Source organism: Neolamprologus brichardi, chromosome 12 (assembly GCF_056152115.1).
Source record: "Neolamprologus brichardi isolate AB-2024 chromosome 12, ASM5615211v1, whole genome shotgun sequence".
NCBI classification, from domain to species: domain Eukaryota; kingdom Metazoa; phylum Chordata; class Actinopteri; order Cichliformes; family Cichlidae; genus Neolamprologus; species Neolamprologus brichardi.
In genome coordinates, this window is record NC_142115.1 from 7,060,106 (window position 1) to 7,087,717 (window position 27,612).

At 40.6% G+C, this 27,612-nt stretch overlaps 1 protein-coding gene and 1 pseudogene across 1 annotated transcript; both read left to right on the forward strand.

Moving 5' to 3' along the window:
• Window positions 1-22,567, forward strand: zgc:110329 (tetraspanin-15). The gene is made up of 8 exons (XM_006797530.2): window positions 1-320; window positions 5,412-5,597; window positions 7,762-7,836; window positions 9,520-9,615; window positions 10,903-11,019; window positions 12,732-12,782; window positions 15,690-15,806; window positions 20,948-22,567. The coding sequence occupies exons 1-8, from the start codon at window positions 234-236 to the stop codon at window positions 21,275-21,277; spliced, it is 1,059 nt and encodes a 352-aa protein (XP_006797593.2). The 5' UTR covers window positions 1-233; the 3' UTR covers window positions 21,278-22,567.
• LOC148100146 (uncharacterized) lies at window positions 22,057-27,612 on the forward strand (annotated as a pseudogene).

Consider the following 27,612-nt stretch of genomic DNA (forward strand, 5'->3'; position numbering starts at 1 on the left):
GTGGACTGGCCGGCCGCACGGAAGTGGTTTTGTTTCGGTGGTGAGCCACAATAATATATGAGAAATGAGAGGTGCTACGTTATTAAAACACAACTAGGTCTCCTAAAAGTTTTTGTTTTGTATTTCTTCAAGAATATTTTATTTTTCATTATTTTTTTATATCGCTCGAACTAAACGAGAGATAGCTAGTTAGCTTTTTTTTTTTTAAGCTAGCTTTATTATCGCAAGCAACCATGCCTTCCTACAATGAACTAAGGAAAACCAACTACTTCTACTACTTCATCAAATTTACCTTAAATATCTACTCAATGCTCTTCTCGGTAAGTTTCTGGTCCAAAAATTAATGTCAGCCTTGGTAGTAAGTTCATTTGCGCTGCAACAGTGTCCGCTAACTCAAGACCCTAAGCATCCAGTATCATCGCCAAGACATCATTCCAATGATCATTGAAAACACTGGTGTTTCAATATATACCACCTGCTGTAGAGTCATGTGTATTTTGTAGCATATAACTTAAGCCATATTGCAAAAATACATAATCTACTATGGAATTCGGCATATATCACTGAACAAAGATAAATGGTCTTTGAACTGTAATTTGAATGGAAATCACCGATTTTCCTTGTACACTAGCTAAATTCCACATACATATGGGGCACAGCTTCAGATTGGATATATGTGTGATCAAACTGAAAGAAACCGTATTGAGTTCGATAGCACACTTTCCACATTTACTAAAATATTATAATTATTAGGAATTTAAGAGTTTCTAATCACTACTTTGTGTTGGGAAATGTAGAATTAAATTGGGTGTATTTTTCCAATGGCTTTCGGTTTGGAATTGTCTGGATACTAGCTAGCTGGTTACGTCTGCGGAAAGACATTTTCCCGTAAGGCCCCATGTATCGCCCCAAAGCATAACCTGTTATAACACCTGCCTTTTAAATAAGACAATGCCGAGACATTCATTCCTCAATTTGGCATTAAAACAATACACCGGGGGTTCGGACTAACAAACAGCATCGTGGTGCAGGGCGTTGGATCCAGTTAAAGGTACGATGACGTGAGTAAATAATACGCCGACAGAAAATTCGGCGCCGCTGATAGATGCTAATTATTTTCCTTATCATAATTCCTAATAATACATCGTATCATTTGTGTAATGCAGGTTAAATCCAGAAATTGTGTTTTATTCATGTTCATTCGATTATCTTTATTTAATCATCGCGGTTGTACAAATAGTTTAATGTACACAAATAACATTATTACACACAGATTATTCAGTTTATTACTTTAAGGTGAAGGAAGGTGAGCAAACAGAAACAGATTTCTTTGACTCCTAACTAGCCCAGTAGATAAATTGACTAATTTAAATTTTATCAATGTAAACACTGACATAAAGTTTCATTAGGATGGTCACACTTATGCAAAGGTGACATCAAAATCTGACATTTCATTATTGCATGTCCAGCTCTGTTTTAGTAAGTTGCACCTAACCTTTTAACTTTAGTTTTAGCTGCAGAAGTTCTCTATCCCTGCAGGAATTTTGGCAGCTTAATGAACTATCTGCTTGAATTTTCTCGTGTTATTCCTTCATAAAGTGGCTGGTGGTAATTAAGGATCTGGCAACCACTTAAAATGCTGGAAGAGTCCATGAATGTCTTGCAAGGGCATTAAGAAGTAAAGATGAGTCATTCTTAGCATGTGTTTTTTTTCCCTGCCTCCCGGCATCCATAACCCCACCTCAATATCACTTTGAATTGCAGAAAGAATGTTAGAGTAATGTTCAGTTTGCACCACAGCCAGCTATATATAAGCTATAAGCTTAACTTGTTTCCATTAGCACTGCAAACTGCCGTTCATCTAGTCAGCCTTCACCTATGTCTCTCTCTTAATGCTCAATTATTAATTATTACAGTCAAACACGCACAGAATTGTGTGAATGTGTCACTGTTTTTGCCCCCCTCACAACCCAATGTGGTTTTGGGGGTTTGTGATCCATTTGTGTTAACTCTCTTATCTTCTTTACTTCTGTGAGAAAGGTTAGCGCTGATATTGGAAATAAGCCAGATGTACAGGATCTGCCAGTGCTTTATAGATGGTTGTGAATTGTAATTGGAGCTGAAGTAGATGGACCCTACTCTTAAAGCAGATTGCCTCTGTTTCCAAATGAAAATCAATAACAGGGAAGCAACTACGGGTTGGTCCTTCCCTTTTTGTACCACTTCCATTAGTTAAACAACCCTCTATTTTTCTCATATGTCAGCAGAAAGTAACAAGTATCTAATGAAACTGTCTGGACACCAAAGTGTAAAGCAAGGGTGTGACTATGGACCTGGGGTTGTTTGTTATTATGTAATGGTGATCATTATGTTTCACCAGCATACAATTTTGCCCCTTTTTCTTTGCCCCTTACAATCCTTTCACATTTTCTTGCCTTGATCCAACATTATGTGAGCAACGAGGGCAGCTCCAGCCCATTTAGGGGTTTGTTTACAAGAAACCAAAGCTTCTGAATCTGTACATTTAATAAACTGGGAGATTATTTACTTTAGATTTTATCTATAACGGTCATGTCTCTTAGGAACGATTCCTAAATCAGCCATACAAGAGAATTTAAGCAGTAAAATGAGGCCATCATCACTGATATTGCGTAATGCCGATTAAAAATGTCTGAAGGGAGCATTTCCTGCTTTGTGTTACTGCAGCAACGATGTAATTCTGCTCTCATTTGATTTGATTGCACAGAGTGACAAAACAAACTTAACGCAGGCTAAAAGATGCTCCAGTGTTTTTGCTGTCCCTGTAGGATTGGTGGTGTTGTTTATCCAAACTTAAAATACACTGGCTAATCTCTGCTTTTAATTAGGGTTCGAAGTCTGAAGGGCTGGTATTTGTTAGTATTTGCTGTGAGCTGGGATGGTATAGAAGAAATGAAACACGATGGCACGGTGGGTTAGAACTGTTACCTCACAGTAAGATCGTTGACCAGGTCGACTCCATCTACTGACCAATCGGTCTGTGGGCCGCAGTTGTTGGTCAGCTAGGTGGAGAGAAGAGTGAAGTTGTATCATACAAAGAGCTGAAGTGAAACCAAGAGTTTAGAAACAGTAAAAAGTGTCACTGTAGCCACTATGTGAACCTTTCATGCCTTTTCCCAGTGAACTCTGCTATAGCTACCTTCTGTGTTTTGGCCCACTTGTCAGCCACTCAACATTTAGCATTCACTTACATCATCTACTTCAGCAACCCACACTCAGGATCTTGGAGGACTGCACAGGAGCACATCTCGGATCTCCCCATGCGTCCCCCCCCCCCTTTGTCCGTATGCAGACGGACACATTTACGAGACTGTAAATCCCGCTTAAATGTGAACGGTTGTCTGTCTTTCTGTGTTAGCCCTGTGACAGAATAGCAAGATCTATGAAGCTTTTCACCCTATGATAGCTGGGATAGGCTCCAGCCCCCCTGTTAAGGATAAGCAGAAGAGAATGGATGGATGAATTGATGAAAAACGAGCCTATATAGGCACACGGTGGTGTAATTGAGGCCTAAAAATTCAACAATCAAAAGTAATGCAAAGGACATTTTAAATTATCTTAAAATTTCACCCAGAAGTTTAATTCAGCATGCTTGACAAAAAAACCCAAAACTCTCTCTTGCACTCTTTCTGGGTTTTAATTAGAATTAGAATACTTTATTAATCCCTAAGGAAATTGTTTGACAATAACAGTAACAAACTGAACTAAATTAAATAATATAATATATTACAAAGTTTACAAAATATAAGAAATAGCTCTAATATTTTCAAAAAGCTCAATTACAAATATCCATAATATTGCAGAGGTGAAATATACAGACTGACATTTTACTCTACCTGTAAAACTTTATTTTACTGTAGAGCATGTTCAGAAGGGTTTAACTGTTGCACTGTGTACTGTGCATTAGATGGAGGAGTTGTGCAGGGAGTCACAGGCAGGAATGATTTCCTGTGTAGTTCAGTGGTGCATCTCAGTCTCTCACTGAATGTGCTCCAGTGACTAGCAAGCACGTCATGGAGTGGGTGGGAAGTATTGTCCAGCATTGTCCTTATTGTGGGCATCCGCCTCTCAAACACCAGACACAACATTACTGGCCTTGCGGATCAGTTTATGAATCAATTTTTCATAACATTAATCGTGTAATTACATAATTAACATTAATTATGTATGTATTGCAGTAACTTCTTTGATTATGACTGCGTCAGCACCATATTAGGTATACAGCATTGTCCGACTGAGTGATACAACTTTGCTCTAAGTGATAAAGACTGGCAAGAAACCTAGCATAGATTGAGGTTCAGCAGGTCATTACTCATAACTCAAAGTTTCTTTGTGTGAACTTGATTAAACTCATTAAAGACCAGTGCAATCTTGTACATGCACAGTGCTCAGCTGTGTGAAGCCTGAAACTTTTCGCTTCCGATCGCAACTTAAAATTTGAGCTATTGCGCTGCTTCCTCCTTTTAAGTGCAAAATGGTTTGGGCTTATAAATTGCCAGTTGTGACTTCACTTTCTTTCATTCTCTGTGTAACGTCAGTGAGTGGGTATATTGCAGTTGACATAGTGGTGCTGGCTGTGGCCTTGCATGTTCTCTCTGTGCCCTCTCTCCAGGTTCTCCAGCTTCCTCCCACAGAAGGAGGCGTGGCTGATAGTGTACGATTGTGTGTCCTCTGTGTTAACACTGTCATGGTCTGGCGGCCTGTCCAGAGTGTACCCAGCTGCTCGCCCAATGACAGCTGGGACAGGCTCCAGACCCCACCATGACCTAAGTTGGATGGACAGATATAGTTGAATTTTGAGTGGTCTGGAGCCTCATCCTGGCTGAGAAGTAGCACATTCACCTAACAATAATTTGTTAGTCTGGCCTCAAGTAAACTGTGACTGTAGAAATTATGTGGAAGTGACCTTTGCTGAACTATTAAAGATACTTTTTTAAAGAGGGATTTTTGTCACTTCTCAATTAAATGTCTGAGTCAGCCTTTAAGCAGGCAGGGTAAATTGTTTGCATGCTAAAGCTTTTTTACCCACGTAAGAGAAGCATACCAGTCAAATTCATATCAAGTTTTTTTTTTGTTCCTTTTTATTTTCAACAAACTGCTTTTAGTTTCCATTTAGTAGCTCAGCCTTGTCTGTTGGCATTGGCATTTCTTCTCAGACAGTTTTGACTAAAAGGGCATCTTAATTCTGAAAAATATTAAAGCAAGTGTTGAAGCAGGAAATTTAGACTTTTAAGTCCTTTAAAGTTTTCAGTTAGTACTACTCACCAAGCAGTATCACAGTAAATACACAGGTAAATATAAAGTTTTTTGTATAAGATTTTCTGACGTATTCATCGCATGACCTCCCTCCGATTCTGTTTCTCTGTCTCCAGCTGATGGGTCTTTGTGTACTGTGCGTGGGAGTATATGCTGAAGTAGAAAGGCAGAAGAATCGAACCCTGGAGGGTCTTTTCCTTGCTCCTGCCGTGGTGCTCATCCTGCTGGGCTTGGTCATGTTCACTGTGTCAGTGGTGGGCATGGTTGGATCCCTCCGGGACAATAAGACCCTGCTACACATGGTAAGGGAAATAGAGGCGGACAGGTGGGGGATGTGTCTTGCAGGTACTGCTCATTTCCTTGCTTCATATTTCCTGGAATCTAATAAAGTTTCACTTTGGGGGCTCCCAGTTCAAAATAATCCTAGTTTATCTTATACTGGGCCTTGGTGCTCTGCATCCATTCATTCTCAGATTTGGACGTGTTTAATATGAGCGCCTACCATCCTGTATATGACAGAAAATAAGAAGAAGCATGAATGGATGAGGTTAATTGTAATGATAAACAGTTGTTGTCAGAAGTTGATATGCACTCATCACGGGCATGAATGTCATGGTAATTTATGGTTTTTAATTTTTTTTTTTTTTTAACTGTTCTTTTTGAGAAATGACAAACCATATTGACAGTTTGTGGACTAAGCCAGCTCCTTATCAGGAAACCAGCCAGTTTGAATGAACTCTACCAAGAAGAATGGTCAAATATCCAGTCAGAATTATGCCAGAAGCTTGTTGATGTAAAAGCATCTGGTCAAGGTGCAACTTGCTAATAGACATTTCACTAAAAATATTAGTGAGTGTGTATATATTTGAGCCTTGTGTGGAAATCTAAAACAAATTCAAATGTGTGCACACACTTCTTGTTTTTCAAAGCCAGAAAAAATGTATGCTGTACAATCATTCCACCCTGGAAAAAGAACAGTTCAAAGAATTCATTAAAAACTCAGACGTTCATGACCGTGATGAGTGTATACAAACATCTGACCATGACTGTATTTTATATTTACCATATCTGTGTTGATGCTATTCTTTTTGATACAGAATAATGTATTCATGTTTATGTACGTGTTGATAATTTCGTAAATTTGACATTTGGTTTCAGAATGAAACGGGTAATGAAAATTAAAACATTTATTTAAACATGTTTCTGGACATATTCATGCACAAATTGCCGCATTCATCAAACCGCGTAAAAATGAGTTCACAGCCATTTAAACCACTGATCACTCTTTACTCCTTAAATTCAGCACAGCTCGTGGTTTGACAGTAGTAGGAGGAAAAAAACTCAAAGGGAGCAGGGAAATGTTTTTTGTGTTTGCTGTGTAACAATTTAATTAGCTATAGCTAAATAACTTAAATTAAAACGGGGATTAAAAGTTGGCAATAAAAAAATGTAATGCCTCTGTTTATACTGTGATGAAAAGAACTAATTTTATATCATGAAAGACATGAAGTTAATGGGGAAATACAAATTATGTTCCCCTCGACTGGTATTTGCTTCTCTTTATAGCAACCCAATTTTACCAAGTTCTTTTGTTTTTTGTTTAACTCTGTTTCCAAAAAACTGAAGAATTAATTGAAGATTTAATGACAGTTTTACTAAAGCAGTGTGCCTGTTCTTAAGTGTTTTCTGTTAAAACAGACACTAATCTAAAGCTTACATTTGAGCCAATCAGTACATGCTTAAGCCAAATTGTATAGTAGCAGAACATCTGCAGATTTGTGTATTGTTCAAATAAATAACCAAAAATACTTTAAATACTGGAGGACCGGGTTCAAATCAACAATATCAATAAGCTTAATAGTAATAATGTCAGTGACCTAATAAACTGAAAGTCTGAACTCTTACAATCTATTAATAATTTACAACAGAATTACAGAGAGGCCATTCCTCACTTATAAATGATCTTTGAACAAGTGTTTATCACAGCTTTCAGATAATGCACAAACAACTCAACAGCCCAGTTCATTTTTGTCAACCATCAAGTTAAAGAAGTAAAATGAGTTAGCTGGCCCTGTTTGGATTCAGTTGTGACGAGACAGTTCTGGAAGCATGCCACGGAAAAGCCGGGGGTGTATATACTTATACTTTATTTGTTATATACTTATAACAAATAAATCCAATTAGCTTTGAACAGTTTCTGTATGACAGCAGGTCTTGGCTGTTCAGTGTTGGTGGGTTTTTAGCCTTACTGATCCATTTATTTTTTAAGTTTAATCTGAAACGGGTCCATTATGCTGTGCGTCTTTGTGTTGAGCAACTGAACTGAGCACATTTTGCTCGATTACAGAATTAAATTTATTCTTAGTTTAAAAAAAAAAAAGATCTAGTTTGTTTTCTTAGTTTGTCAGCACACCATTACCCATTATACTTTTATGCTGTGTAACTCTTTTTTTTCTTCTTCCACAGTTCCTTTGTGTTCTCTGTGTCTTGCTGCTTCTCCAGGCAATTGCTCTCGCCACAGCTCTGATCTTTGAAAAAAAGGTAAACATCTCATGTCCTCTGTGCATCTATTGCAGTCTACTCAGTCCACGGTTCAGTGTATTTTGCATGGTTTTCAGTCCCTTCAATATTTTGTTTCCTCATCAGACTGAATACAAAACTCTATAATGATGAGCCAAAATGGAGAGTTTGGAATTGCTTATTTCTTAGAAATGGAAGGCTGGAATTACCTCATTTATATTTGTATTCAGGCCCTTTGTTATAATACTCACGGTTGTGTATGCTATACTGCATCCTGCTTCTGGTGAAGGTCCTTAAGATGCTAAAGCTCAAAGCAATATGCCTAATTGAATTCACTGGACGTGATTACCAGAAGCACACTCCTGCCTACAGATGGTCAGACAGTTGATGGAATTTCAGATGGAAAACCAAATCACGAAGTTGAGAGAACTGTCTGTTGACCTAGTTGATGAATCTCCTGCAATCCACAGATCTGGGAAAGGATGCATGAAGGTTTCTGGGGCATTGCAAGTTATAAAATACAGTGATTTGAAGTGTTTCGGTACATAGTGCCTGAAACCACAAGTACTACATGGCGGTGGCAGCATCATGCTCTGGCCATATTCTTCTGCAACAGGTTCAAAATTGTCAGAATAAAGTAAAGGATGAAGGCAGGAAGAGATAATAATAAAATTAAATTAAATAAATAATGCATACTTTGTTAATCCTGTTGGGATTTTGTTGATATTTAACAATCCCCATAGGAAATTACTCCTCTGCATTTAACCCATTCACTCAGTGAAGCAGTGGGCAGCCAGCAATCCAGCGCCCGGGGAGCAGTATGTAAGGATGGTACCTTGCTCAGGGGTACTCAAACCCCCCGACCTTTCGATCACTCTACCTACTATGCTAGCCCTGCCCAGATGGTGCAATCCTGAAGGAAAGTGTTTTCCAGTGTTCTTGTTCTTCTGAGGGGAAATGGTCTCCATGTTAACAATGGTTTAATGCTCTCGAGTAGTACAGTCCTGATATGAACCTAGTAGAATATCACTGGACAAGCCTGAAAATTGCTGTACACTGACACTCCCCTACCAAGCTGGGTAAGTGTGAACAATTCTGCCAACAAGACGACCTTTAAAAAGAAAGATGCCTGAGGGCGCGGGTTTAGTTCAGTGCCTGGAGCGGGCAACCACATGCCATACAGCTGATAGCGGCTGGCCCGGGTTAGAGTTCTCTCTCTGCCCCTGCTTTCCTGTCCTCTCTTCACTGTGTCTATCAAATTAAGCTAAAAAAGGCCAAAAAATATATATTTAAAAAAAGAAGAAGAAGGAGGACAGGTAAATACAGGTGTGTCAGCTGATACAATCAATCCCCAAAAGACCTGTAGATATCATGCAGCTGCAGGTGCTTTCATAAGGTGCTTTTATTAAGTATTCAGTATAAGTATTCAGACTCTTCACTTAGTACATAGTAAGTAAAGCCTGTTTTTCTGAAGAAGAACAAGTGTGAAAATGAACTGAATCCATTTTAAAATTAGCCTAAAATATAACAAAATATAGAAAACTTTGAAGGATCAGAAAACCTTCTGAGTGTACTGAACATTACTCCCAGTCAGAACTATAATCAGCTCTGGTCACCCCATTATTTCTTCGCTGTACTTTATGATTGCTATTATTTATAACCATGACTCCTTCTCCTCTGCGTTTCTCCCTCTGTGTCATCTAGACGTCTGCCTTGTTTCAGAGCACTATACGAGAAGGAATTAAACACTACTACGACGATCTCGACTTCAAAAACATCTTGGACTACGTGCAGCAAAAGGTAGTGATGTATTAGAAAATGTTGACAGACAGTCAACGTCTTTTTGTGAAATACTTTTCTATACAGGTGCTGTAGCTGACTGATGAGCCAATGGAATAATAGGATGTGGGCTGTACCATCTAGAGGTTATCTAGACAACCTTTTAAGTATTTCATTTGCTTGAGTGTGTTTGCAGACTGTGTTTAAAGTCTCACTCAGTGATCTGCCAGTGGATAACCAGAGTAATTGTCTCATTATTATAGTATATTAAGCTCCACCTTAATAGGAGACAGTCTCGTGCTAGTTCACCCTTCAGAAGTGCATGCGCAAACACAGTTTGTACATGAAGTAGTTCACACTCACAGGAATTTTTAGAGGTTTTAGGGGTTATGAACTATTCTTTTTCAGCAGGGCTGAGATGTACCACCCGTCCTGCTCACCACATTCCACTTTCGGAAAAAGAAAGTCCTTAATTTGACACATAGAGTGAGATTGAGTGCTCCCAAGTGCAAGTGGGATATCCAGGGAGTGAGCTCTGATATTAGTACAAGATGTGATCAAAACGTTAGGAGACTGTTTCTGCTGCATACAAATGTAGTATGGTACGGCTGTGGGCAGGAACCAAGCGCAGACAATAACTGTGCAGAATTAGGAATCTGTGTGGTGTGGCACAGTAAACATCATGGCCTGTGTACTGCTGCACAGCGTGACTGCTTCATAGGGAATGACAGCCAAATTTAAACGAGTTCAGTTGTTTGCCTTTTATAGGCACTGCACTTAGATTGCACCTAGTGTCAGCTCTGCTGACCTAACACTCTTCAGATACAGGATATTTATTTATTGAACTTTAAAGATCGGCTGAAAAGGACATTTAAGCTTTCAGTGTCTACTCAGAAATGATATGTTGCCTCTTAACTATCACAGCATTTTCAAAGGCTTTCTATCGAGGACTTTTTCATCAGTGGAGAGCACAGTAAATCCTGCTCCTGCTTGCCTGTCCTCCTGTCTTATCTGTGTGCTGTCTTGTGTAACAGCATGCAGCTGCCCAGGTGATTGCAGAGATGGAGATGTCCTTTGTCAAGGGGAGAATTTTCTCCTCGAAGTGCTTTAAAATGATAGCCTTTAACTGATTGCCAGAAACTCTCCTGTCTTTACATGACCACTTTATTTCTACTGCATTGCCACAGTGACATTTCTGTAGGAGGTGGATATACAGGCACCGCTTTGAATTGGGCACTCTTTTGTTTTGTTATTGCTTCATGCTTGGCTCCTAACGGCCTTTTTCCTTTACCCTCATTTATTTCCCAGTTTTCATGTTGTGGAGGAGATGAGTATAAGGACTGGGAAGTCAACCAGTACCATTTCTGCAATGGTACTGGTCCACTAGCATGTGGGGTTCCATACACATGTTGTATTCGCCACAAGGTGAGTTCAAACAACACACATACACACACAATACAAACATGGTATGGAAGCTGTTATTAAAACCATGCTGTTTCTGGTGCTGGTTAGGGATTTATTTACACCTAGAGTCCAGTCCATTGTAGTTCTGATAATTGAGAGCAAAATCAGTTGTTACCTTTCAGTTTCAATGCTGGTCAAACAAAACGATTTTTTTAAAAAGGAAGAAGAGCAGGTAAGATAAATCAGCTCACAGAAAACTCAATCATTTGAACATCTGAACCATTAGCTCGACATGAGCCCATGTAAGACAGTCAAATTCAGAAATGTCTTTAAGCTTCTTCTTTTTTTTAAATCAAAGAGTCTAATTTATAGCTTAACACTGTAGCTAGACACTGTATAAAATATAACCGAGGACATATGTTATTAGTTTTCCTCTGCTGTTAGTGAGTTTACAGTTCCCAGACACCATAAAAGAGGAAAGAAGACGCAGGCAAATTTGTACTTAAATATCTAAATGTTTACTTCAGCTGCTGTTGATGTTAATTATGGATGACGATCAGATGACTCTTTCTTTACACCGAGACTAACCAAGTTAGAATAATCGGCGTTTGATTGAACTTCTGCCCTCTTTACTGGAGATATGGAAATAGTTTAATGCTTTAATGCTGTACATTTATGTTCCCGTGGTTACTAGATAATTGTATGTGTGAGGCTATGACTTTTGATGCTAACTCACCGTCAGTGAAAAGTGATTTGCTGCTTACTCCTTTGCTTGCAGCTATAGGCATTTGAAGTCCTCTGAAAGTTAGAGAGCTTAGCTCGCAGCTAAAGCAGAAACTTAGGTTTGAACTACTTGTTTTTCAGACAGGTGTATGGCTATATGGGCATATGAACAACACAAAGTTTGTGTATGTTTGGTTATTTCAAAGGCCTCAAACGGCTCTTTAAACCAGCCTCGCGGACATTCTCTCTATGGTGGGAACACATTTTAGAGCCACTTCAGCCCTCTAATTGGCAAATACTGATATCTTGTGGCCAGGAAAGAGTGATGTCATCAGTGATATTACCTTGACCTGCTGCTCTGTCTGATTATCTCTGTCCTGCTCATACATGTCCACAAATTCTCATCGGGGTAGCGATGGCCTGTGCTTTATCAAAGAAAGAAGAGGGGATTTTATCTCCACAACCCATTCGTAATTGATTTTGTGAGAGAAAAACATCATCCAGCTAACAGGAAATAGGGTGTGAATCAAAGCTATGAGCCTTTGGATGATTTCTTTCTCTAAGGGAAATGTTGGTCACTTGCGGCCACCTTCCATCTCCCATATGCCGAGTATCATTCTTGCTCTTGTGCTCAAAGCACTGATAGCGTCTCTGGAAGCAGCGGAGTGTGCTGAAGAAATTAATGACAGTTATCCAGCTCTCTCTCTCTCTCTCTCACACACTCACACACACACACACACACACACACACACACACACACACACAGAGCAGAGATAGAAGAGTTGCTTATGAAGGCTGAACGTTGGCTATGTTTGTGGCATTATCAGTTCCTATCTGTCATGGCTGCAGCAATTTTGCCAAGGCCTGAGTTTACGCTCTAGTTGGCAGGGGACAGGAGCAACCCCCCCGTGAGGAGCTTCAGTCTACATGTTCCCATGGTGGTGTCTCTGGTCACCGTGGCTCAGCTTAAATCTTGTTTCTGACTCTGGACATCTTTGCTCTTTGCACAGACGGAAGACGTCATCAACACCCTGTGTGGTTACCAGACTCTGGATAAACAGGTAGGAACAACATAATAACTTTTATCACATGGTTTTTCTATCTGTGGATCATAACATCAACATTTTTGGAGATCTCATATACACGGGGCAACACAACCACAATGTAACTGAGGGCAAGCCTCACCTCCTGATGCACAAAAGTATATTGAAGTAGATGTTGTTGTTTTTCTGTTCAAACGTTGTTTCGTAATACCGACATCTTGATCTTCTGTCAAGTAATATGACATCCAAAGTGAATCTTGCAGTCCTGCAGCTGCTTTGTTTGACAGCCTTACTCTGTCCAATCCTGTCAATTCTGTAGGTGACTAAATGTAATTTGATCTCTTCTCAACACCGCTGTCCAAATCTGTCTTTTCTTTAATGTGGAGATCTACATACAAACAAATGTCTGAACACACACACACACACACACACACACACACACACACACACTGAAAGATACATGAGGAATACAACTTTAATGTGTTCCTCATATATTACTTGAGTGACCCCCTTTTTTTCTTTACCTGACATTAGTATGATGTAGTATTGTAGAAATGCTAATACTGTAACAAGGCATTTATTTTAATGGCTGTCACCCATCTTGTATTCAGTTGGCTTTTCATTTGTATTACTTTATATCTACTTTTATAATATCTACTTTTTAATTGTGACTGCAGAAAGTGACTTCTACCTCACACCAGTCAGCCACAGCATTAAAACCACCTGCATGAGCAACACCTCTGCCAATGATCCTCTGACTGTCTGTTGTGTTTGGCACTGGAGCATTGGCAACAGAATTCTTGTGGGTTTTAGGGTGGGGCATCAGGCTTGTTCCAGCACATTCCACAGAGGCTCGACTAGATCAGGATCTGATGGGTTTTTTTTGTTTTTTGTTTTTTTTTTATGTCCCGTTTGGATCTTTAGCCATCAGAATTGTTGTCTTAAGGCCAAGAAAGATGCCAAGCGGATTTATTTTACCAAGTGGATCATCATGGCCTTGCCATATTGGTCCATTTGATTGACCTTTATTATAATTATGTATTTATTTTATTTTATTTTTTATTTTTCGGTTGCTACAAACGGGACAGACATGACTGGGGGCTAGGACAGGGAGAAAGAATGAAAGAAAGAGAGGGAGAGAAAGAAAACCAGAGGGGAGAAGAGACGGTGAGAAAGGGGGGAAGAAAGAAAGAAAAACAAACAAAACACCTGGATCACCTGTATGGAGAAGAAAAACAGAAGAGAAAGAAAACAAAAAAAGAGCAACATAATAAAAACAGCACCATCACAATAAACTAGCTAGCAGTAGATAACAGTAGATACTAAATATTAAATGATATTGTGCAGCACACAAGATAGACAGCGCACAATGTGCTTTGAGGCAGTCCGCGTCTGTGGACACCTGTGTGCACACCTGTGTGGATCAGCATGCTTGTATTCCAAAGATTTCTCCATGTAACGATCTGCTAGGGAGTGTGGGGAGCCATAGCCCCGTCCCCCAGGGTATGAAGCAGGTATGGAGGAGATCCAGGCCCCAGATATCCAGAGGCCCCAGAGTACGAGGACCTGAGGAGGACCACCAAAAGGGGGGGGAACGGTGCCACCCTCCTGGGAAGAGCTGAGTAGAGCCCCAAATGACGTCACCCAGGCCCAGAGGCCTGAGGGCACCCCACCCCCTGGAAGGGGCCCAGCCGGGCCACAGGTGCCAGGCCCGCCAATCGGCCACCAGGAGTGAGCCGGTACATACATGAGCGCCCAGCCCCAGTTGACAAGTCGACCACCAACACACCAACGTCTGAGGGCATCAGCCACCGGCAGGCAGTGTGGTGAGGGGAGATAGGCCTCCGTACTTTGGAGGGCCTGAGATGTACTCAGAGAGGTTGAGTCTAAGACCCAACCTGACATATAGACACAGACGAACAGGCGCACGCGGACACAAACGTGCATTCCCACCCCCATATACACAACCAAATACTCAGCACTCACCCAACGTGTAGACAGACACAAATAGACACTGCACAGACAGTCACACTCCTCAAACATACTCTATAACACAGGTCCAGGTACCCCCGCCCCCAGAGGGGCAAGCCGCAACTAAGCCCAGGAGATGTAACCCTTCTCTCTGGGGTGGAGGCAAGCGGACCACCTCCTTATCTGCAGTAGCAGGGAGGCCCCGCATCCCAGACCCCAATCTGACGGCCAGCACCTCCTCCCAGCCCCCCAGCCCTGACGGCTAACAGAACCGGGGTGAGTGAAGACCCCAAACCTCCCTACGCCCGCTCATATGTAGTGTTGCTGTGTGCTGTTCTAAAGTGCATTTAAAACACAGGAGAGCATGGTTCCTGCTTCCTCTCAGAGAGCAGCACGGCTCCTCCCGAAAACCCTTAGTGTCTATATGCATTTAAAATTGAGGGTAGGGCACCAGCGCCAGAGGTGGGTGGAATACACCGACCATCCTCTGGATGCTGTAAAACGTGCCCACCCCCAAGGCCCTATATGTATGTGTTATGTGAGAGTGTGAGTAATGTGGATGTCTAGGTTGCAGAATAAAATTGAGGCACAGGCAACCAGAAGGGGACAGAGGGGGATCTGATGATTTCTATTGGTCGGGTCAATGCCTTGAACTCTCTGTTGGGTTCCTTGAACCCTTCCTTCCACAAGCCACTGCTATCAGGGAGCACCGTTTGTATGGAGTGTGTTTGTTCATGTAAAACTTACATTCACACAAGTGACCCCAGCTGGTCACTGCATTGTAAAGAGATGTTAAACTCTTAACCTGTCTGTGGTTTTAATGTTGCGGCTAATTAGTGTTACAGTTTTGTACTTTGTCGAAATTCTCTACTTCTGTTTATTATTAGCAGCAGCTCAGTTTGACTTTGAAAATGAAACTGTCTTGTTGTTGTCTTCGTCTGGTCTGTGTATCAGCGTGAAACCCTGCATGAGCTGATCCATGTGCGAGGCTGCATCCACGCAGTCAACCTCTGGATGAGTGACAACATTGGAAAAACCGTTGGACTCTGCTGTGCCATTGGGCTGCCACAGGTAATTAAAAACTCGAGGCACCGACTCACTGAAATGCGACTCTTTTTGAAACTATTTGCACTTCTTCCGCAGAATCCTGTTATCAAAACTGTAAGCCATCACTTACTCTGACGGTTAGGTTCATTTGCTTTTAAATTTTCCTGACTGGGAAAGAGTCTACCTTTTCTGCTGCCAGAAAGAAAAATAGGATTTGTTTTTTCAGTAAAGCCTAAGTTAACCTTCACCTGCCTCCTTCAGTAGCCCCAATTGTGACAGTCTCACTGCTTAATAATGTTTAATAAATCTGAGGTTATGGACAGACGGCAGGACACAAACTGTCCTGTGGATGAATTTAGATTTCATACAACCTCTACAGAGGAATATTGTGCATCATGGAAACAGAAAGTAACTCTGGAAGTTGTACATAAGAGTCTGTGTACATGTGACAGCACACCGAGACTTTCTGTACAGAAACATTAGTGTAGTTTCTTTTTTAATGCATATTTATTTCTTGATTTAAAGCTTCAATCAAAACAGAGCGTACATCAGGCTATTTTTAATTTGTGGTTCTTTGGATTCATTATAAGGTTATAATAGGAAGTTCTTAACAGCAGAGTTTAACGCTGTGTCTTCTGTGGAGACCTCATGACGCCGCTCCCACTGATGACTGGGGAAAAAATGAATATTTAGAGGAAACAGATTAACATACAGATATTTAGTGAGGGTGGATGTTGTTGTTTTTGTTTTCATAGTCTCATTGTAATAAAATGTGTCCACTGCAGTGGTGGTTGTTAACTATGTTACCACATTTATATCTTCTCTTTGTTGTGACAAAAGTAAAATACTCATCATACATTGTGTCACAATACAATATTTCTGGACCACTTGTTTTATAGCTTTGCCTTTTGCTTACACAGCGCAGACTTTCAGCTTTTATTTGAGGGTCTTCACCAAACCATGACGATAACCATAGAGATGCTGCTTTTCTACACAGTCCCCTGCTTTCGGCTTCCGAAATATAATTGAACAAGTTGACATAATCAAACACAAAATGGTTATTTTTAACACTTTGTTAGGAATAGAAATAAGATCAAGAAAAGAGTGCTGCTTGATATCTGGAAACAGTGGTTTATTTTACTTGTATATGTTTCAGCTCTTTATTACAGCTGCTTTCTGTTGCTGTAGTAAAGGCTTCCAAAGCATTTGTGCTCTTTGTTAGTGCGTCTTCCTGGCAGAATTGTCAATGCAGAATATTTCTACCTTATTACCATCTAAAACTCGTGGATGCCTTTTACTAATCACTGTTGTCCCCGTGTCGTTGTAAGCCATGTCTCCATGGCACCAAACTACCTCATTTGTGTTTTAGAAGTTATGCTGCATGGTTCTGATCATAAACGATGGCATTTTTTCTGTGTCATTGTGTCACTGCTTAATCTTAGTGTCCCTGGTTCAAAGAATCCTGCTGCAGTATTGCTCTGGCTTTTCAGATTTCTTTTTGCAAATTGTAACCTGGCTTCGCTGTTTCTTGCTTTTTTGCATCTTGTGGTGAACCCTCCGTGTGTCCCCTCACAAAGTAGTCTCCTTTTGCCAAATGTGGATAATTGTATGTCTGTCTCCTTGAAACTGCAGTGCACTCTGATGTCGTTATTTTTATTTAATAGAATGTTGTCATTTTTGGATAAAATACATATTTTCAAATTAATTGCACAGGTTTAAGATCACAGGTGACTTCCCCACACTGGTGCTATAATGAACATTCTCCTACACATTCATACATTACATCAAGCAACACTAACTATATGTTAATGCCTGATTTATTCATTTGTTGTGTGGGTTCAAAGTGATGTTTCATTCAACTCTACATAAACTAATACTAATGAATCATTTATTTAATTTGTGGTAGGGCTGTTCAATATAACGATATATATCGGATGACGATATAAAAACGTCAATCGTTTCATTTTACGCTATCGTTTGTTTCGTGGTGTCGCAAAATAAACTGTTTACGGCAATATTTTTTCATGGTTTTGATGGTCACTGTAGTGGCTATATTAATTTATCAAAGTTCTCTCTTTCTCTTATATTTAATATAACCACACTACAGACGGAGAAACACCTGTTTTTATGCGTTGTGGTTAGCAACAACAACAGTAACACCATCGCGTGTCCGCTTGTTTATGTTCCACATAAACCTTTCACAATAAAGCTCAAGATCCTGTTGAGACTTTTCAAAATAAACTGAATCACGTGAAAGAGCAGATTATTTACGGATGAGAAGTAAAAAAGAGCCGCCAGGTGCTAAAAAAATAAACCTTAGACTCAAACGTTAGAACAGGCTTTTCCCCGCAGCACGCCGTGTAATAAATACTCACAAAGAAAACGGCGGCTGTAACTTATGTCTAAAAATGTATAGTTTCATGCATCAGTTAAAACACTCGACTCCAGCTACATGACGCGCAGCTGGAAACACTTCCCACAAGTCGAGCTGCCCGAGATTCACATAATTTACAGAAAATGTTACATTTTTGTGATTTATATCGTTATCGGGACGATAGAATTCTTATATCGGGATATGAGATTTTGGTCATATCGCACAGCCCTAATTTGTGGTCTCCTGCAACCTCTAATGGTTAATCTGCATGTGCGATGCCAGGTGGCCTTCTGGGAGGACTTTCTCTGTTTGGAAGCAGCTGAAGCTGATCAAGTATTGGGAATCTAACAAGCACCCAGTTTTGTTTGTTGATTTTCATTCTGAATTCTAAATTTATCTCTGATCTGACTTGACTTTTAGAAAAGAGTAGCTACTTCTATCCTGTTACAGCTGGATATGATTTTTATAATACAATACATTCCAACATATCCATTTTAGAGGGCGCTCTACTGCTGCCCTACTATTGTATTGCATGGCCAGCATTCACATGACTCTCTTCACAGCAGAGTTGTGGCCGAAACTCCATAAGGAAATTATGAATGGAATTTTTCTGTTACCACTGTGAGTGTTTCTCTGCCAAACTGTGCCGGCAGCTCGCATTAACAGAGTCCACTGTTGTGAGTTCAGCACATGAAAGAGCAGCTCTCGCACCAACGTGCAGAACAAATCTTCTGCATTTTTGCTGCTGCTTTACTGCCATCAGCAAAAACCCTGACTAGTTCACATACCAACACTGGCATTGTGTGCAGTGTATAGAACAAAACTATGTCCACTAATCCACTAATTGGAAGATGGCTGTTTTGATCCACCTCCTCCAGTCAGCATGTCAGCTGTCCTTAGGCAACTGAAATAATCTGTTTCAAATGATTACTGAGCATTTAAATATGTAGAAAAAAGCACTGTGTGTGCGTGAGAGAGAGAGCGAGGGAGAGTGTGGGTGAATGTGCTCAGTGCTTTTTACTGAGTAGAAAAGCACTATAGTACAAGTCTGTCCACCAGCTTCTTAAAGAAAAGGTAAAATAAGTGACAGCAAAGAACTTGTATGGATGAGTAGCATTTTCTTCTTCTAACTTCCATACCCAGCTCCAGTAGCTGCATGTCTTTGGACTGTGGCAGGTAGCCGGAGAGAGAACATGCAAACTCCACACAGAAAGGCCCTGGCTTGATGGTGGAGTCGGACATTAGCAACAGTGCTAACCACCACCGTGCTGCCCTATGACAGCTGTGATAGGCTCCAGCCTGATAAGGAAAAGCAGAAGACAATGGATGGTTGAACTTCCATACTGAATCCAACCTCAAACATAAACTGAAAATCTGTTTCAATAATAGAGTACTGTGAAAAAGTATAGGTCCCATTCCTGATTTCTTAGAGGTTTTTCTTTTTTGCATATTTGTCACACCCTGTGTGGAAAAAGTGACCTTAAACCTAATAAATGGTTGTGCCCCCGTTAGCACCAATAACTGCTATCAGATATTTCACATCACTGAGGAGAAATTCTGCCCCACTTGTCTTTATACTTTAAAAAAAAAATTCAGCCGCATTGGAGGTTTTTTCAGCATGAAGAGCCTGTTTAAGGTCATGCCAAAGCATCTCATTCTCATTGAAGTCTGGACTTTGATTAGGGAAGTGAAACACCCAAAGGTGGACTTGTTGGTATTTTGGATCAGTGTCCTGCTGCATAACATGAGTGTCCTTGAGCTTCAGAGTATGAACTTTCAGGATTTTCTGGTTGAGACCAGAATTTATGATTCAGTCAAGTCAAGTTCAAGCAAGTCGTCCAGGTCCTGAAGCAGCAAAGCAGCCCCAGACCATCACACTACCACCTCCATGTTTGAATATTGGTGTGATGTTCTTTTTATCTTTTTATCAAATGCTGTGTTACACTTATGCCAGGTAGAGTTGGAAAGTGCGTTTTACCCTTAATAAATTAAATTGTAATTTAAAAACTGACTTTTGGACAAAATTAAGAAATCGGGAAAGGGGCAAATACTATTCGACAGCACTGTTTGTTGACTTGGTGCCAAATAAATGACAAAGATGAAAAAGATGCTTAGAGCAGAGTATTGCCTTAACATCTTGCTTATTGTGGAGGATGAGATGGGGTGAGACAGAACGACTTGTCTTCAAAACATGTTTTTTGTTTTAGTTGAAGTCTGGGTCTATGCAGCAAATTAGAGTCATTGGGCAGAGCAGCATGAATCCTCAATATATCGAACCTTAGCTTGGCATGATTTAAGATACCTGCGCGTAAGAAGCACATGGGAGTTGTTAGTAGTTCTCAAATGCTTCTTGCATGATTGATCAGCCTTGTTAATAAATGCATTGCACACAGAAAATTGATTTTTGATTATTCTACTAGAGTAGCTTTGGATGATTCACAGTGCAAAAATAATCTTGATCTTATTTTAGGCCCTCAGGTTGTCCTGTCTGTCTGACATGAGCAGTTTTGGCCCCTTTGCCTTTAAAGTCATCTTCACTTTAAAGGTGCTCTGATGACCATATTAAAGAAGTCCTTTCCCATTAGGGATTACTTGTACGTACACTGACCTCATTGTTTCAAACTGGCTATGTTTAATGCAGATTTCCACCTTGTATATATGACAGAAAACAAGGGAAAACACTAGATCCTCCTTGAAAAAATTATCATAACAATTATTTGATAAATTTTTCATGATTAGCAACTCAGATGAGTACTGACAGGATGACTGTGTCTTGATCCTCTTCCTGCAGCTGCTGGGTATCATCCTGAGCTGCATCTTCTGGAACCTTCTGGTGGAGATGAGCGAATCAGCTGACATGGTGGACTTCAAACTGAAGAAGTTTAATTACAGCGAGTTGGACCTGGCTGGTGCTGGATGGTGCATGTGCCTGCCCAGGGACGGTGGCTACCTGCCCGTCCCAGTCGTAGAGCCTGAACGTGACCCCATTGATATTCACCTGGAGAAGCTCAAGAAGCAGCCACTCCGTACACACTCTCAGCTCCAAAAACTGCAGCAGTCCAGATCTGCCACCGGCCTGGATGAAGTAGACGTTGGCCGCAAGCATAAAAGGGAACACTGAATGGTCTTTTTTATTTTTTAATTATCATTATTATTTTGACCTGTCATGCCTTTTAGGAGTTTTTTTGCCTTTTTTTCTGTCACTGTAGAGTAATTTTGTTTGTTGGAATTGTGTTGCACTACTTGATAACTGAAACTTTCTGTAACTTGATCAAACAAAATTTGGTCAGTTAAAGTGACTAAATGTACTTTGACACTTTGTGGGTGAATTTGTTTACAACAACATGTGAGAGAACAACATGCAACAGGAACCCTTTTTACATTTCTTTTGTTTGTGTCTGTTGGTCTTCAATGATTTGTGGCACTAAATCATATTTAATTTAATTTGTATAGCCTTTGAAAATGAACTACAGGATGTCTTCATGTGCTAAAGCTTACCTCAGGCTATTTTGAAAATAGCCCAGTAGTCAGAGCACAGTGTGGTGTATAAATTATAAAACCTTGAAAAAATGTTTGTTTTTGGTTTTGTTTGTTTTAAAAGTGTTGGAGAAATAGGAGTAGCCAAGTATGTCTTGCGTGTAGAGTCTGTGACGGATGTATAGAGTTTGTGTATTATTTGATTTTATTATGATTTCTATTTAATTTTGTGAAGTCAGTGTACATTGTAAGACTGATAGTTGTGGAATAACATGGAATGCATGTTTTGTACTGTATATAAAGTAAGTTTAAAGCGGGGTCGCGGGAGACAACAAAAAAACTCAGTTTGTGTTACACGTGAATTATACTTCTACATCCCAACTACGTCATAACTTGTGCAATAACCAGAACCCCATTTTAACCATGCGCTGTAACTTTCTACGTAACCCAACGGGAACCTCGTGAGAAGTCTAACTACACGTCAGGTCGACGCATGCCGCAAAGACTTGAATGGTGTGGAAGTTTTCAGTGTAGGGATAAAGGGAGTTTCCGTTTACTACACGAGTTAAGACTTTAGCTTCCTGCAGAATTCTTAATCAAGCTTTTGGCTCTCAGTGGGAGGGGGAGGGGTCCATCTACTCCACGTTTTTCAACTAATCTTTTTATTCCTCCCATCTTTTAAAGGAACAACTATAAAGGGATTATCCAGACTACTAATCCAGTGGGCCAACAACTCTGACAGTGGCAGTTTTTGTATCTGAGCAGTGCACTGTTTTGAGCTTTCCCTCAGCTCCTGCTTGTATCAAAACTACTGTTCATTTCAATAAAGCTGAATTTATGTACTGATCTTTTTAATTCTTTTTTTCTCAGGGCTGTTTGCATATGAACAGAATAAAGAATAAAATGCTCTTATGACCTCCAAAAGGAATTATTTGACAACAGCAGCATTTCTCTCAAAACATTGCTAAAACTTTTTCCAGAAAATTGAGGGAATAAAGCAACAATAAATGACTTGCCAGAAATCCGAGTAAGTGCTTGGATTTCTATGTGTGACGTCTTCTTTAAAAAGTATCCTAGCCCTAAACTCTAACTCTGTGCTATCAGAATATCAAATGCTTGACTTGAAAATTGTTCTCTAGTTTTGGTACTGAAGGGACAGTGCCAAGCTCATGTTAGACCTCAGAGGGAAAAAAAAACACTCTGCATGTAGGTATATCAACCTAAGCTCAAAGATCCTGTTGGGGCAGGATGTATTTTAAAGGTGTCTGAACTCCAAAACTGGCTTTTTGGCTGCCATATTAGAACTTTGGAGTCCAATGGAGGCCAACCTGTATCCATAAAGTATCCTAACAGACATATAACATGCTAGAGTTTTGTGCACCAAAGTTGGAGCAGAGTCTTTTTAGACATGCTGCACCTCACAGGAGGTCATGATATTTATCATTCGTGGTTAGGGATGAGTATTGTTTAGGTTTTATCCAATACCGGTGCCAAACCAGTACTTTTGAAACGGTGCCGGTGCTTAAACGGTGCTCAAACCGGTGCTTAAAGAATGGAGAACACAAAATTGGTCCAAAAACCTCTCACGTTCAGCTGTTTTTTTTTGTAAAAAGATAACAATGTTAGCCTTTTCTGCAGCTATGGGGCATATATGGCATCACTCTTGGCTGGAAGCAGTGCTTAACCAATGGAAAAAACACAAACTGTCCAAAAACCTCTCATGTTTAACTGTTTTCCACTTTTTCTTTGGTCATTTTAGCCTTTTTGGCCAGGGTGAAGGGAGTATCTGCCATCAAACAAGAAGACAGCCGCATGTGGCTATGATGATGTTTGCTAGTTCACCTTACATGCATTAATGTAATAACGTGGTTAGCCTACTCAACGTAAATTACACACGAACAACATTAAGCTACTCACGCAGAGAAGAACGGGTGCTGCTGCCATCATCATCCGTCATCATTTCTGCTACCCGCCCCCCGAAAATGCACTGAAAGACAACAAGAGGCCAGAAGAAGCAGCAGTGACACAGAGCATCCAAAAAAGTTCTTCGTCAAGAACTATCCCACTCCAAGTTCAGAAAATGAACGATATGACCTTGAGATGACCTTGAGTGATATCAAAACCTCTGAAAATGCACCAAAAGACCACAATAGGCCAGAAGACCAGAGAGAAACAAAAGTGTGGATCATTGGGTCCAGCTACATCAGATGAGACGAGGGTGAAGCAAAAGAGACTTTTGGAGAAAATTTCGGACTTAATGCCAAAGTCCAGTGGTTTGGCAAAGGAGGAATGCGCTGGTGGGGAGTCCTTCCTCATTTTTATGAGGACCTATCCACACAGAGCCCACCTGACATACTGGTAATCCATGCTGGGGGCAATGATTTGGGACTCTTTTCTGCTTATAAACTTTCTTCTGTTATTGAGAAGGAATTGCTGCAACTGTACACAGAGTTCCCCTCAATGACAATTGCATATTCATCCATCAACGAGGGTCAAGTGTGGAGATATGGAAATCCAGGCAAAATCAACAAGGGCAGGAAGATTGTGAATGCCAGCATTAGAAAGGCTGTCGACCACTTTGATGGAGTGATTATTGAGCATCCTCGCATCAGGTTTTTCAACAACTCGATTTTTTTACCCGACGGAGTTCATTTCACCAAGAAAGGAAATGAACTGTTTCTGACAAGCATCCGCTCGGCCATCCAGAAAAGTCTTCACTCACTGTTAACTGAAAACTGACTTGAGACATTTCTTTCACAGTTCAGAAAACCATATGTTGTTCATTTTAGGCAATGTGAGCAACATATAGCTAATGTGTGCTCTCATTTTTCTTTCCTTTTGCCTCTCACCCCCCAACCAGTCATGACAGATGGCTGCCCCTTTCTTAGCTTGGTTCTGTCAAAGGTTTCTTCCTGTTAAAAGGGAGTTTTTCCTTTCCACAGTTGCCCAGTGCTTGCTATTAAAGGGGATTATTTGATTGTTGGCGTTGATAGTTTAGAATTTAATTGGCTTAAACCAATAAACATAAAACTTCAGGTGAGAGGTTCACATAGTAGGGACTACAAAAATTACAAATAAAAAAATGTAATTGGCAGCAAATAAAAAGTAAAGACAAGAATTTTTGAAAAAGATCTCTTACTGCTTTGTTTAGTTACTTAAATGAACGCTTGTATGTTTTTGTCATAGAAGAATAAGAATATTAATATGAATATGAACACCGAGGCGTTCCCAGGCCAGCCGAGAGATATAATCTCTCCAGTCTGTCCTGCGTCTGCCCCGGGGCCAAATGCCTAGTCACACCCTTGCCTCCATGGACACCATAACTCATCACTTTTGGCGCAGAGAATGTATTTTATGAACTAATATTAGTAGGCTGAAGCCTTTTACTTCAGCTGTGATTGTTTTTGTTATTAAGATATATATTAATATGCTTTTTTAAGGATCAAGATGTGGGTTTGTTTTTCCAGCCTCATTAACAGTTGTTTTTTCAGAGATCAGGTATCCTCACATCTTCAGCAGTAACGTTAATCCATATTAGTCAAAGGAGCTTGCAAAGAAAAGCGTCTGGACTTCTTTAAGTTGCTTGAAGACGTTTCACCTCTCATCCGAGAAGCTTCTTCAGTTCTAAGGTCAAATGGCAGAGAGTCCCAGATTTAAACCCAGTGGGGGTATTCCCCCCAAAGAGGGACAAAAGGACTCCCTGATGATCCTCTAATCACCTGAGCCAAGGTGTGAAAGCGGGTGTGGGTCCCAATCAGCCAGGGTTTCGGGTGAGCTCATTGTGAAACCTGGCCCCACCTTATCATGTGATTTCCTGAGGTCAGATGGCCCAGGATGTGAGTGGGGGTTGAGGCGTCTGGGGAGGGAACTCAAAACTGGATTATAGATGGGAGACAGTTGGTGTCGTAAACCACCACCTCTGTTCAAAAATGCAGATGGACTGCTGAGTCTTGTCCTGTGACAGGACAAGACTCAGCAGTCCATCTGCATCCTAAGGATAAAGGTCACTCTTTCGAGGATGCCAATGTTCACATTTTGGACAGAGAGGACAGATGGTTTGAAAGAGGTGTGAAAGAAGCCATCTATGTCCACTGTGAGCGACCATCTTTGAACAGAGGCGGTGGTTTACTGCACTGTCGATCTGCGCTCAACAGTGCAGCCTAGGCGGAGTAGTCGAACTCAGATCCACTGAGTGCAGCGCAAGCTAGAAAGACAGAAGTTAAGCTCTCCTTGCAACATGGCAAATTGAACCTCCCCCACCCTCATTCAGATCTGGCGTTTGGAACTATTTTGGTTTTCATGTGACGTATGACCCTGAAGCTAAGCGCGTCATGGACAAAAGTAAAACAGTATGTCGGATGTGCCACGCAATGCTCAATTACATTGGTGGGAACTAGTGCGTTAGCGCAGTTTGCTCGCTAACGTGTTGACGCCATGCAGCCCCACGCACGGGGCGATCCGCGGTAGCTCGTTAACGGAGATTTGCCGTGTTGTGGCGTTAGTGTCATTTCAAAGAGATTAACGCTGACAGCACTAGTGGGAACACAACGAATATGACTGCACATTTACTCCGACATCATCCTAGTGCAAAGACCAGTGGAAGCAGACAAAAACAACAAGCACACATGCTACAAACTTTACCTGAGTCATTTAGACAGCCGTTAGCACATGATTCTCCTTATGGGGACCTGATATGTTTAATATGCTGCTGAGAATATAGCCCAGAAGAAGCATATAGTATAGCTTTTATTTTGGAAAGACACATTTCTCTGTAATAAACTCTCTTTTCCAAAGATGAGTGATTTCTCAATCAATCATTTTATTACTTTGTTGTTTCAGCAACATTAAATTTAAAAACTGTACGTTTGAGTTAAAATATATATTTATAATTTTAATAAATGACAAATTAAAAAAGCATGAACATTTTTTTTTGTATCGAAAAAATATTGAACCGTGACAGCAAAGTATCGAACCGAACCGAACCGTGAATTTTGTGTATCGTTGCACCCGTAATATATATATATATATATATATATATATATATATATATATATATATATATATATATATATATACATATATATATATATATATATATACCTATTTTGCCCAGACAAGCGCCATCTTATTGTCCTATCCGCCTACTATGTCACACAATGAAAATATTCGAAAGAGTCATTCATGCACGTCTTCGGAAAATCGTCAACGTCACCCCCAATCAGTACGGTTTTGTAAAGGGATGCAGAACAACTGATGCCATACAAGCCGCCAGCCTCCTGCTGGAGAATACAAAATAATGCAGTCAATTTTAGAGCGCAGAATTGTTGTAGGGCTGTATTGGTTGACACACCTGTACAATGTTACGTGGAGATCAAGGGCGGTACTTCTGGATTGGCAGACCAGGGTGGTGGTTTCTATAAGCAACCGGTATCTATACAAAGAAGGGAAACCCTTCTAAACAGGAAAAGCAGTAGAGGAGCCAAGGCAGTAGGAAATATGAAATTCACGTACATTCTATATATAAAATTTTCATTGTAATTCACTAAAACACTAAAAGTCCCATAAATGATCCATTAAAAATGTGAAGGCGGCGGCGTCCTCCAAACGCCCTGTCTCCACCACTTCTCTCCAGCAGCCACCGAGGGACGGGAGGAAAGCGGCAGTCACTCTTCTTTAATTACCCAGAGTGCCTTTTAATCATTAACTGAGCGAGACTAACCCCGCAGGGGCAGCGCTCCGATTTACAACCGCTGCTCAAGCGTGTGTCAGGTATCTTGTCTCCCGAAGCAGGTGTCCGGCCGTCACCTCTCTGTTCGTCACCCAATTGTGCGTTTCCCTCCCCTCAGGTCTAGCCGCTGGCAGAATATCCTCTGGTTCCGCTTGTTTCTCTCTCAGCCCAGCTCGCCGGGCCTTCCAAAAACCTGCCTGCATCCACCAGTTGAGCTCCACTCTCCCAGAATGTCCAGCCTGCACACTTGA